The following is a 14,059-nucleotide window of genomic DNA, read 5'->3' on the forward strand; positions in this document are numbered from 1 at the left end:
TCACAAATAAACACAAATATATCCCCTGGATTTTATTCCATTGCTACTGAGAAACAGCTGATTCCCATGTAGGAAACACACTCAGATGTTGAGGTTCTTTCAACCACATGACCATATGTTACTGTAGTACATACAGACAAAGAGGACCTATTTGGGCTGATTCTGTGTGGAAAAGGAACAATGAAGATGAACACAAAGAAAGGAGGAACATTCCTGCAAGAGGGAGAGGAAGACGAGTACCAGGACAATTCTGTCTCTGTCTCCTGTTTTTCATAGACCGTACATTCTATAAAGCTACTCTGAGATGGGTCATTCATTTTAGGTTTTGAATTTCTGCAGCAAAAGAAACAAAATGCATACATTTACTAAACCCAACAAAACTAAAATGTAGAGAGGCTTCAAGATCAACTGCAGTGTAAAACACAATCTATGATCAACACAATATACTATTGTCTATTATTACTGTATAAGGGCAGACCTGACACATATCAAATAATGCAGTTTCTGTAATTCCATGTGATGTTAGTGTTTTTATGACATTGTGCTATGATTGACTAAATGTTCCTGTTGGAATAGAACATATGTTAGTGTTTTGGAAGAATTATTAGATTTTTTGATTATTTGATTGTTTGCATTGTTTTGGTGGACATAGTGTATTGTGTTAGTGAATTACTGTATTTTGAAAATCAGAGTTTAGTTTACAATGTGTGATTGTGAGCATGAAATTAAGCATGTTTTGCCAATTGTGTGTTGTAGGTGTGCTGGTGCGTTAAGAGTTTAGAAAAGTTGTTAAAAGAATTGAAAAAATTGTCATAGCGATCGTAAAAAACTAACATCCACACTACATGCAGATAATTTTAGTCTGGTGGAGAGAACCATCTGGAAGGGCTTTGATTTCACAAACTACGGAGCAGCCCGAGGCCCAAATCACACAACACACGCAAGTTAATCACAGGTCTAAACAATGAGTGGCGTTAAAAGGAATTTGGTTTAACTCGTTATTTATCATGTTTATTTTGACAAACTAGTTACAGTATATTAGTTACATAGACTGAGGTTAATGTGGTTTAATACAGCTGTGTGTTACAGACAGATGTGATACTGACCAGTTTGAGGGACAGCTGTCCAATCAGAGAGCAGCATGAAGGAAACAGGACATCATTAAAACCAGAGCTTTGGGTTAATATAGATAAATGTTATCCTAAAGTAACGTTGGTTACCCCTCTCTTGAGACTGCGCAGACACTGCTTCCTGGTTCTGGAGCCAGAGCTCATCAGCTCATTCAGCCGCTGTGTGATTGGCTCTCTAGAGGCAGGGGGCGGGGACTGGGGACTGTTGGCCACACCTCCAGGTGACGGGGAGGTCGGGGGGGGAGGGGGAGGCTGGCGGGGGGAGGAGAGGAGGGTCAACAGCTGCAGAGAGAAAGTTTAGTTTATTCACACAAACACAGAACTAAAGAACAGACAAAGACTAAACATGAACAGTTTGATTTGATTTGTACAATCCAACAGTTGACATCATTAAGACAATAGGCTCGTTCCAGATGAGCTGCGCCTCGCCTGTAAAGTGGAATGTAAGGATGATGATGTAAGGATGATGATGTAAGGATCATGATGTAGGGATGATGATGTAAGGATGATGATGTAGGGATGATGATGTAGGGATGATGATGTAAGGATAAAGATATAGGGATGATGATGTAGGGATGATGATGTAAGGATGATGATGTAAGGATGATGATGTAAGGATGATGATGTAGGGATGATGATGTAAGGATGATGATGTAAAGATGATGATGTAGGGATGATGATGTAAGGATGATGATGTAAGGATGATGATGTAGGGATGATGATGTAAGGATGATGATGTAGGGATGATGATGTAAGGATAAAGATGTAGGGATGATGATGTAGGGATGATGATGTAAGGATGATGATGTAGGGATGATGATGTAAGGATGATGATGTAGGGATGATGATGTAGGGATGATGATGTAAGGATGATGATGTAGGGATGATGATGTAAGGATGATGATGTAGGGATGATGATGTAGGGATGATGATGTAAGGATGATGATGTAAGGATGATGATGTAGGAATGATGATGTAAGGATAAAGATATAGGGATGATGATGTAGGGATGATGATGTAGGGATGATGATGTAAGGATGATGATGTAAGGATGATGATGTAGGGATGATGATGTAGGGATGATGATGTAAGGATGATGATGTAAGGATGATGATGTAGGAATGATGATGTAAGGATAAAGATATAGGGATGATGATAATGTAAGGATGATGATGTAGGGATGATGATGTAAGGATGATGATGTAAGGATGATGTAGGGATGATGATGTAAGGATGATGATGTAAGGATGATGATGTAAGGATGATGATGTAGAGATGATGATGTAGGGATGATGATGTAGGGATGATGATGTAAGGATGATGATGTAAGGATGACGTATACCCACCTTGTTTTTGCGTATGAATGGCCACAGCTTCCTGCTGTGTCTCCGCCCCTCTGTACGGTTGTCGAGGTAACTGGACTCAGAGATGCTCCTCCTCATGGTGGCGCTGTAGTCCTCAAACTCCACGTCACCTGGAGGGTCGAAGCCTGACTTATACACCTCCACCACCTGCTGGGTGTCCTACACACAGACACACACAGACACAGACACACAGACACAGACACACACACACAGACACACACACACACACACACACACACACACACAGTATCACATCTGACCTCTGTGTCGCCTACAGGATATATAGTCTAACCGGCAATTTCCACTGGATGCGTAACGGCTGCGGATCCGCTCCGGAACGTCGGTGGAGTCATTAGGTTTCCATTAAAGTCAGTGTGTGTATTTCCACTGACTCCAGAACGTCTGCGTCCAGACTTCGTCCCAGCTCCGGCGGTCCCAGCCCTCCGGAGCAGATACCAGAGCTTCTATTTTTGCCGGACGCCGGAGAGCTCCGCAGCAATTCAGCACACGGCAGATAGTGGGGACAGGAAGTCGAGCACAGAAACAAAATAAAAATCTGGTTAATTTTCAAAATAAAATCCACCGTGCTCACGGCGGATCATATTTCCCTGCACTACACCTTGAAAACACAGCACAGAGTAGTTTCCCCTCTACTCCTCTGGATGGAAGCTAACTGGTGTTGGTTTTGTGAATTTGTGAGATCTCGTGGGTCCTCGTGACTACAGCTGTCAGTCATGGCCGCAGCCGTGGCGCAACAAATCCTGACCTGGTGGGTATTGACGGACGGCGGAGCACGCAGCCGTTCCGCAGCGGAGCCGGTCCGCAGACTCTCCGCATCCAGTGGAAATCTGGAGTTAGGCCGGCTTCACACTGGCTGCATGGCGTGAGTGTGTCAGCTGCATGGCGTGTCCATTTTTATTTGAGCTCCCATGGTAACAGCTTAGAGCGTGCACACTGTCTGACACGCACGTCTCAGAAAACGTGTGCATGCTAGAAATAGGACCGATCTATTTTTCCCTCGACACGCCAGCGTGTTGGAAGCGTTTCCAGGCAACATAGAGTACGAAAAGATGTTTATATGTCATTTTGACACAAATACATTTAATAAATTGACATGTTGATGTTTGAAAGTCTCGAGGTTTTGACATAAATGCAGATATAAATGTCATTTAAAAAAATAATTAATAATTATGGATTTTTAAATATTGCACCTGTCAACACAGAAGCAAATATTCTGAAGCCTATTTAGCCGTCAATCCTGCCGACGTTGTCTTTGCTGTAATCAGATCAGTATATATTTATGTTTATGTTAATGGGAAACATCCATGTGTCCAGACGAGGCTAGCAGCCGCAGCGCCGCCTCAGACACCTTTCTGGTGGTAAAGACATAGAAAACGCCACGCAGCCACCACGCAACTGACACGCAACAGAAACCCCATGCTCACGCCACGCTCACGGCACGCAGCCAGTGTGCAGCCGGCCTCAGAAATAAAAACATGACTTTGTTTTCCAAAGCTTTCAGCCACATCTTGCGGTCGTTCAGCAGGTTGCGTGGCTCGTACATATAAATGTTATTGTTATTGTTATTATTATTATTATTATTATTATGATGAACATAACTTTACCATGCGGGGCTGGATGCCCTCAGAAGCATCCATCATGACGTCCAGACAGCGACTCACAACAGGAAGAACTTTTCTCTCTGCCTCTGCTGACGAACGCATCGCTTCACAAATTCTCTCAATCCGCCGCTCCTCCATGTCCTGGATTCGCTGCCAATAACAGACATCACTATTATGCACCTTGAATATAACAACAGCTACAGAGATTAATGGGTTATTTATCAACTGTTAAATTAATCTCCAACTATTATATACCATATGAACTATGTCCATACTCCTACAGTGACTGGAAACATGGTACTTAGCTAAAAGCTAATTAGCAGCAAGATGCCTCCCTTCTCTGTGGATGACTACCACAAACTTCTACAGAAGATTGCTGTTCTGGAAACCAAAATTCACCGATTAGAAGTAAACGGACCTTGTGGGAATGACACCACTTTACCATGGACCCAAAACAATGGACAAAAGCATGCTAATACACGGCTAATTAGCACCAAGAAGACTGCAAAGAAACGGGAGGGCTGTGTACTGGGTAATTAATCAACAAGTGGTAGTCCTCCCTGGAACTCTCTTGGTGCAAAGCCTCAGAGTAAATCATTTTCCTGGGAAATGAGAGGACGACTAACGGGCAGGGCACAGCGCCCTGAGATTTGTGATATGAACGGCTGGCCTGCATTACCATCATGGCAGAGCGCCTCTTCTACCCCTGTAGTCAGTAGGACACAGCCGTGGACAGCTGCAAAATGGAGAATTAGCAACAAAAAACCTCCTCAACAACCTAGTGTGCAACTGGATAAGATTTGCTCCTCTGCTGCAGGACACTGAATCTCCATCTGATGACCTGGATTGCGTCTCATCGTCGCACAGCAGGGTAAGGACTGAGAGCAATTCAAAAAGTAAAAAACTACAGGAAAAGCTAACGACTGGGTCTCAAACTCTGATTGTGGGTGACTCTGCTGTAAAAGATATAAAAAGCAGTAAAAACACCAAAATACTCGTTAATACTTGTTTTCTCAAAGACATGGTGTCTGACTTGGCCCAAAGAATCCCAGATATCATGGCAGCACACCCAACTGTGAAAAACATTATACTGCATATAGGGTCACATGATGTTGTAAAGCAACAGTCTGAAGTGCTGAATCGTGACTTTATGAATCTGTTGAACTCAGTCAGCTCCCTAAACGCGAAGGTGTCTATCAGTGGCCCTATACCACTAGTCAGAATAGGAGCTGAGAGATTCAGCAGACTGTTGGCACTGAACAAATGGCTTTCAACTGCATGTACCGTCCACTCTCAGCGGTTCATTGACAATTTTAACATTTTCTGGGACCGCAGACATCTTTTTAAGGCAGATGGACTTTTCCTTAACAAGCCAGGAGTAAAGCTGTTCACCTCTAACCTACTTTACTTTCTGCACCACACATCTGCTCCCTCGGCCAAGGACACAGGACAAGAGGAATCTAAACAAGAGGAAGACATAACAAAGTGTGGAAGTGATCCACTACAGACCGCACCTGAGAGATTTGACCATGGAGGACCACAGACGAGAAATCTCAACCCCCCTCTTCCCCCGTTTAACCCCCCTTGAACCCCCTCACAAACACCAATGCCTTAGAGGATCCCTCTCCCTCACTGCCCTATACCCCACCCATGCCATTGCTCTCTCCACTCACCCTTTCCCCTCTTTCCCCCTGGCCCCAGTTGGAGATAAGTGACCAGATGAAGGAGCTGGTTAATGCTGGAACCAAATGTACCCCGCTTCCTTCGCCCATCATTCACCCCCAGCATCAAACTGCCCCTGTTTTGACACAATCACCAAAAGTAAAACGCCAGGCACCTCTGCCAGGATGGCAGCTAACTCCTCCTCCCCAGACTGATAAGTATGCTTGTGTACAAAATGCAGCAAGCTTTAACTGATATGTGCTGGGCCCAGGCTGCACGCCTTGTGGCACTCATGACTCTTTCCAGGACAAGCCTGGGCCCTGTGTATTAAATTCTTCCTCAGTTTATGTTGTGATAGGTAATAGAAAAAGAATGGTGAATCCGCTAAGTAAGAAAAAGAAGCACTTCCTCATCAGCCACAGCCTGTCCCAAAAAATTAGACAGATAATTATTTTAACACACTTACATTAGCCTTACTAAATGTCAGGTCTTTGGCGGGTAAATCATTTTTAATCAATGATTTTATTATTAAACACAATCTTGATTTTATGTTTTTAACTGAAACCTGGTTAGACCATAATAACAGTGATGCTGTTCTCATTGAGTCAGCTCCCCCTAACTTTAGTTTTATGAGTGAGAATAGAGCGAATAAGAAAGGAGGTGGAGTCGCCATTTTGTTTAACGACTCGTTCCAATGTACTCAAATATCTTATGGAAACTTTGCTTCTTTTGAATATGTGGCTCTTCAGCTAAGGTCCCCCTCTCGACCTATATTTCTAATTATCTACAGGCCACCTAAATACTGTGCATCCTTCTTTGACGACTTTAGTGGACTGCTGTCTTTAATCTGTATTAACTTTGACTGTGTAGTTATTGCTGGTGATTTCAACATTCATGTTGACAACCCCCAGGATAGAGGGACCAAAGCACTGTGTTGTATTTTTGAGAACTATGGACTGACTCAGCATGTGACGGAGCCCACACACAACAAGGGGCACACTCTGGACTTGATTATCTCGAAGGGTTTGAACATTTCCAAGGTTGTGGTGACTGATGCTGCTCTCTCTGATCATTCCTGTGTTTTCTTTAATGGCACTATCTCTGTGCAAAAAAGTGTCCAAACAAAGTTAATAAGAAAACGGTATATCACTGACAACACCAGTGAAACATCCATTCAGCTCTTCTCCCTCTCAGGGGTCTCAGTCACTGAGCATGTAGATAATTTCAACTATCCATCCATCTTCTTCCGCTTATCCGGTAACGGGTCGCGGGGGTAGCAGCTCCAGCAGGGGACCCCAAACTTCCCTTTCCCGAGCCACATTAACCAGCTCCGACTGGGGGATCCCGAGGCGTTCCCAGGCCAGGTTGGAGATATAATCCCTCCACCTAGTCCTGGGTCTTCCCCGAGGCCTCCTCCCAGCTGGACGTGCCTGGAAAACCTCCCTAGGGAGGCGCCCAGGGGGCATCCTTACCAGATGCCCGAACCACCTCAACTGGCTCCTTTCGACGCGAAGGAGCAGCGGCTCTACTCCGAGCTCCTCACGGATGACTGAGCTTCTCACCCTATCTCTAAGGGAGACGCCAGCCACCCTCCTGAGGAAACCCATTTCGGCCGCTTGTACCCTGGATCTCGTTCTTTCGGTCATGACCCAGCCTTCATGACCATAGGTGAGGGTAGGAACGAAAACTGACCGGTAGATTGAGAGCTTTGCCTTCTGGCTCAGCTCTCTTTTCGTCACAACGGTGCGATAAATTGAGTGTAATACCGCACCCGCTGCGCCGATTCTCCGACCAATCTCCCGCTCCATTGTTCCCTCACTCGCGAACAAGACTCCAAGGTACTTGAACTCCTTCACTTGGGGTAAAGACTCATTCCCTACCTGGAGAAGGCACTCCATCGGTTTCCTGCTGAGAACCATGGCCTCAGATTTAGAGGTGCTGATCCTCATCCCAGCCGCTTCACACTCGGCTGCGAACCGCTCCAGTGAGTGCTGAAGGTCACAGGCCGACGATGCCATCAGGACCACATCATCTGCAAAAAGCAGCGATGAGATCCCCAGCTCACCAAACTGCAACCCCTCTCCACCCCGACTACGCCTCGATATCCTGTCCATAAATACTACAAACAGGATTGGTGACAAAGCGCAGCGCTGGCAGAGGCCAACTCTCACCTGAAACGAGTCCGACTTACTGCCGAGAACCCGGACACAGCTCTCGCTTTGGTCGTACAGAGATTGGATGGCCCTGAGAAGGGACCCCCTCACCCCGTACTCCCGCAGCACCTCCCACAGTGTCTCCCGGGGGACCCGGTCATACACCTTCTCCAGATCCACAAAGCACATGTAGACCGGTTGGGCATACTCCCAGGCTCCCTCCAGGATCCTTGCGAGAGTAAAGATCTGGTCCATTGTTCCACGACCAGGACGGAATCCGCATTGTTCCTCTTCAACCTGAGGTTCGACTATCGACCGAACCCTCCTTTCCAGCACCTTGGAGTAGACTTTACCGGGGAGGCTGAGAAGTGTGATACCCCTGTAATTGGCACACACCCTCTGGTCCCCCTTTTTGAAAAGGGGAACCACCACCCCGGTCTGCCACTCCTTAGGCACCGTCCCCGACTTCCACGCAATGTTGAAGAGGCGTGTCAACCAAGACAACCCCTCCACACCCAGAGCTTTAAGCATTTCTGGACGGATCTCATCAATCCCTGGGGCTTTGCCACTGTGGAGCTGTTTAACTACCTCAGCAACTTCCACCAGGGAAATTGACGACAATCCCCCATCATCCTCCAGCTCTGCCTCTACCATAGAGGGCGTATTAGTCGGATTTAGGAGTTCCTCAAAGTGCTCCTTCCACCGCCCTATTACCTCCTCAGTTGAGGTCAGCAGCGTCCCATCCTTACTGTACACAGCTTGGATGGTTCCCCGCTTCCCCCTCCTGAGGTGGCGAACGGTTTTCCAGAAGCACCTTGGTGCCGACCGAAAGTCCTTCTCCATGTCTTCTCCGAACTTCTCCCACACCCGCTGCTTTGCCTCTTTCACGGCAGAGGCTGCAGCCCTTCGGGCCCTTCGGTACCTTGCAACTGCCTCCGGAGTCCCCTGGGATAACATATCCCAGAAAGACTCCTTCTTCAGTCGGAGTCGGCTTCCCTGACCACCGGTGTCCACCACGGTGTTCGTGGGTTGCCGCCCCTTGAGGCACCTAAGACCCTAAGACCACAGCTCCCCGCCGCAGCTTCAGCAATGGAAACTTTGAACATTGTCCACTCGGGTTCAATGCCCCCAGCCTCCACAGGGATGCACGAAAAGCTCTGCCGGAGGTGTGAGCTGAAAGTCTGTCGGACAGGGGCCTCCTCCAGACGTTCCCAGTTCACCCGCACTACCCGTTTGGGTTTACCAGGTCTGTCCAGAGTCTTCCCCCACCCTCTGACCCAACTCACCACCAGATGGTGATCAGTTGACAGCTCTGCCCCTCTCTTCACCCGAGTGTCCAAAACATACGGCCTCAGATCAGATGAAACGATTATAAAATCGATCATTGACCTTTGGCCTAGGGTGCTCTGGTACCAAGTACACTTATGAGCATCCCTATGTTCGAACATGGTGTTCGTTATAGACAATCCATGACTAGCACAGAAGTCCAACAACAAACAACCACTCTGGTTTAGATCAGGGAGGCCGTTCCTCCCAATCACGCCTCTCCATGTGTCTCCATCATTGCCCACGTGCGCGTTGAAGTCCCCCAGCAGAACTATGGAGTCCCCTACTGGAGCCCCATACAGGACTCCATTCAGGGTCTCCAAGAAGGCCGAATACTCTGAGCTCTTGTTTGGTGCATACGCACAAACAACAGTCAGAGTTTCCCCCCCCACAACCCGCAGGCGTAGGGAGGCGACCCTCTCGTCCACCGGGGTAAACTCCAACGTAGCGGCGCTCAGCCGGGGACTTGTGAGTATCCCCACACCCGCCCGGCGCCTCACACCCTGGGCAACTCCGGAGAAGAAAAGAGTCCAACCCCTATCCAGGAGTATGGTTCCAGAACCGAGACTGTGCGTAGAGGTGAGCCCCACCAGATCCAACTGGTAGCGCTCCACCTCCCGCACAAGTTCCGGTTCCTTCCCCCACAGAGAGGTGACGTTCCACGTCCCCAGAGCCAGCGTCTGCTGCCCGGGTCTGGTCCGTCGAGGCCCCTGACCTTCACTGCCACCCATGTGGCAGCGCACCCGACCCCAGCGGTTCTTCCCACAGGTGGTGGGCCCATGGGTTGGAGAGAGAGGTGCCACGTAGCTTTTTCGGGCTGTGCCCGGCCGGGCTCCGTGGCAAACCCGGCCACCAGGCGCTCGCTGACGGGCCCTCCATCTGGGCCTGGCTCCAGACGGGGGCCCCGGGCTTCCTCCGGGCAGGGTCACATCATCTCTACCTCGTTTTTTCATGGGGTTTTTGAACCATTCTTTGTCTGGCCCCTCACCTGAGACCACTTTGCCTTGGGAGACCCTACCAGGAGCACAAAGCTCCAGACAACACAGCCCTCAGGTTCATAGGGACACACAAACCTCTCCACCACAATAAGGTGATGGTTCCCGGAGAAGATAATTTCAACTATAAAATTACAAATGTTATTGATGCCATTGCTCCCATTAAGGTAAAAAATGTCTCTGATAAGAAAAGATTTCCATGGAGAAATGCCATACTGGTAAGAACAGAAAAAAGAGAGTGTCGAAAAGCAGAACGCAGGTGGTGAAAAGCTAATCTCCAGGTCCATTATGACAACTATAAAGAAAGACTTTGCATTTATAATTTGGAACTGAGGAATGCAAGGCAGTCCTTCTTCTCGGACATTATCGCCAGAAACAATAATAATTCACGTGTTTTGTTTGGCTACAGATCTTCTACAGATTGTAAACACGTCTCTTCTCTCAGGTATCTTCCCACAGGCCCTGAAAACTGCAGTCATTAAGCCACTCTTAAAAAAGAACAATCTAGACACGTCACTAATGAGCAACTATAGGCCGATATCAAACCTTCCATTTTTAAGTAAAAGCATTGAAAAAGCATTTTTTCAATGATTTTACTGTAAAAAGCTCAACCTTTTCTTGTCACTAAACAACAGTTTTGATGCCTTCCAGTCGGGTTTTCGCCCACACCACAGCACTGAGACAGCTCTTGTTAAAGTCTTTAATGACATCCACTTAAACACAGATAGTGGCAAAACTTCAGTCTTGGTATTACTTGATCTCAGTGCTGCATTTGATACGGTCGACCATGACATATTACTAGACCGATTGGAAAACTGGGTTGGCATTTCTGGCACAGTAGTAAACTGGTTTGAATCCTACTTAAAGAATAGGGACTACTTTGTGTCTATAGGTAATTATGTATCTGAGCATACAAATACGATGTGCAGAGTTCCCCAAGGCTCCGTTCTGGGGCCTCTCCTGTTTAACATCTACAGGCTTCCACTGGCTCAAATTATGGAAAACAACAACATAAGTTACCATAGTTATACGGACGACACACAAATTTACATAACCTTATCGCCAGGGTACTATAGTCCAATACAAAAACTGAGTAAGTGCATGGAACTAATTAAGGATTAACAACTGGATGTGCCAGAACTTTCTTAGATTAAATGAAGAAAAAACTGAGGTGGTTGTTTTTGGAGCAAAAGAGGAATGATTAAAAGTCAGCACTCAGCTTCAAACGATAATGTTAAAAACAACAGACAAAATCAGAAATCTGGGTGTAGATCTGAATTTTAACAGCCACATTAAGACAATTACAAAGTCAGCCTATTACCACCTTAAGAATATCTCAAGGGTTAAAGTGTAACTCTTGCCAAAATGCAACCTAAGGTCTTTCTGTGAATGTACCCGAGTCAAACTTTTAAGATCTAGCGTATTTTCATTTTTCGGTCAAATGGCCTTTTGAATGGGAGTAATAGGGGCACTTTATGCTAGCCTCAAAATAGCTATTTTTAAAACACTAAGAAGGCTCGACACAACATGAGACTTTGCTCCAAGTATCACCAGGAGCTCTACACCTTAACCAAAGCATTGACAACATTGTTAGTGTACCCAGAGTTAAAAGAAAGGTTTTAACAACTCACGTAGCTCTTGTTGTTTCCGGCTGTTACCACCTCGGCAGTCAAAACCAGTCGATATCAAAACAAGTAGCCACAGATTTAGGATATCCCGTGGTCACCGGTGGAGTTAAGGTGTAGAGCTCCTGGTTTTAGGATATCCCGTGGTCACCGGTGGAGTTAAGGTGTAGAGCTCCTGGTTATAGTATATCTTGGTCACCGGTGGAGTTAAGGTGTAGAGCTCCTGGTTATAGTATATCTTGGTCACCGGTGGAGTTAAGGTGTAGAGCTCCTGGTTATAGTATATCTTGGTCACCGGTGGAGTTAAGGTGTAGAGCTCCTGGTTATAGTATATCTTGGTCACCGGTGGAGTTAAGGTGTAGAGCTCCTGGTTATAGTATATCTTGGTCACCGGTGGAGTTAAGGTGTAGAGCCCCTGGTGATACTTGGAGCAAAGTCTCATGTTGTGTCGAGCCTTCTTAGTGGTTTAAAAATAGCTATTTTGAGGCTAGCATAGTAATACCCCTATTACTCCCATTCAAAAGGCCATTTGACCGAAAAACAAAAATACGCTAGATCTTAAAAGTGGCGCTTCCGTCCTAAATATGCTTTTAAACTAAAGTTTGACTCGGGTAGATTCACAAAAAGACCCTAGGTTGAATTTTGGCAAGCGTTACGCTTTAAAGGACTTGTGTCTCAGCAGGACTTGGAAAAACTTGTCCATGCTTTTATCTTCAGTAGACTTGACTACTGTAACGGTGTCTTTACAGGTCTCCCTAAAAACTCAATCAGAAAGCTGCAGCTGATTCAGAACGCTGCTGCTCCAGTCCTCACTAAGACCAAGAAAGTGGATCACATCACTCCAGTTCTGAAGTCTCTACACTGGCTTCCAGTGCCTCAAAGAATTGATTACATAATGTATAAACTGTATGTAATACTGTAAAAAAAATATACAGATGTTGGTTTGTAAATCACTAAATGGTTTAGGGCCGAAATACATTTCTGATCTGCTACTACAGTATGAACCACCCAGATCTCTCAGATGGTCTGGGACAGGTCTGCTACACTATGACCCCCCCAGACCTCTCAGGTGGTCTGGGACAGGTCTGCTTGTTGTCCCCAGAGTCAGAACTAAACAGGGGGAAGCAGCGTTGAGTTTATAAGCTCCAAATATCTGGAACAAACTCCCAGAAAACTGCAGGTCTGCTGCAACTCTCAGTTCTTTTAAATCAAGACTGAAGACCTTTCTTTTTGATGCTGCCTTTCTTTAAATAATTTTTCACTTCTTATACTGCACTGTAACTTTTATTCTCGTATTTGATGTTTTTATATTTTAATTGTTTTTAATTCCTCCTAATGTTTTATGTAAAGCACTTTGAATTGCCCTGAGGACATCATCTTAGACATTGGGAAACACTGATCCACATTTTTAACCATTTTCTGACATTTTAGAGAACAAACAACTAATTCATCCATCCAGAAAATAATCCACATATTAATCCACCCTGAAGATAATCGTTACAGTTATAGCTTTATGTATATATAACTGGTACCTGTGTTTAGTTACCTGGTAAATAACTGGTTGGTACCAGTGTTTAGTTACCTGGTATATAACTGGTACCCGTGTTTAGTTACCTGGTATATAACTGGTTGGTACCAGTGTTTAGTAACCTGGTATATAACTGGTACCCGTGTTTAGTTACCTGGTATATAACTGGTTGGTACCAGTGTTTAGTAACCTGGTATATAACTGGTACCCATGTTTAGTTACCTGGTATATAACTGGTTGGTACCAGTGTTTAGTTACCTGGTATATAACTGGTACCTGTGTTTAGTTACCTGGTATATAACTGGTTGGTACCAGTGTTTAGTTACCTGGTATATAACTGGTACCCATGTTTAGTTACCTGGTATATAACTGGTACCAGTGTTCAGTTACCTGGTATCTAACTGGTACCAGTGTTTAGTTACCTGGTATATAACTGGTACCAGTGTTCAGTTACCTGGTATATAACTGGTACCAGTGTTTAGTTACCTGGTATATAACTGGTACCAGTGTTCAGTTACCTGGTATATAACTGGTACCCATGTTTAGTTACCTGATATATAACAGGTATCAGTGTTCAGTTACCTGGTATATAACTGGCACCCGTGTTTAGTTACCTGGTATATAACTGGTACCAGTGTTCAGTTACCTGATATA

General features: G+C 45.6%; 1 protein-coding gene across 1 annotated transcript in view; it reads right to left on the minus strand.

Moving 5' to 3' along the window:
* The window catches only part of fnbp1a (formin binding protein 1a), a 48,755-nt gene that overhangs the window by 7,572 nt on the left and 27,124 nt on the right, over positions 1-14,059 (minus strand). The window contains exons 10-13 of the mRNA XM_031309388.2: positions 4,120-4,266; positions 2,477-2,653; positions 1,221-1,412; positions 1,107-1,121 (exon numbers count right to left, since the gene is read on the minus strand). Coding sequence (XP_031165248.1) covers positions 1,107-1,121; positions 1,221-1,412; positions 2,477-2,653; positions 4,120-4,266 — 531 coding nt within the window. The remainder of the gene's footprint in view (positions 1-1,106; positions 1,122-1,220; positions 1,413-2,476; positions 2,654-4,119; positions 4,267-14,059) is intronic.

The sequence above is a fragment of the Sander lucioperca genome, chromosome 2, assembly GCF_008315115.2.
Source record: "Sander lucioperca isolate FBNREF2018 chromosome 2, SLUC_FBN_1.2, whole genome shotgun sequence".
In the NCBI taxonomy this organism is placed as follows: Eukaryota; Metazoa; Chordata; class Actinopteri; order Perciformes; family Percidae; genus Sander; species Sander lucioperca.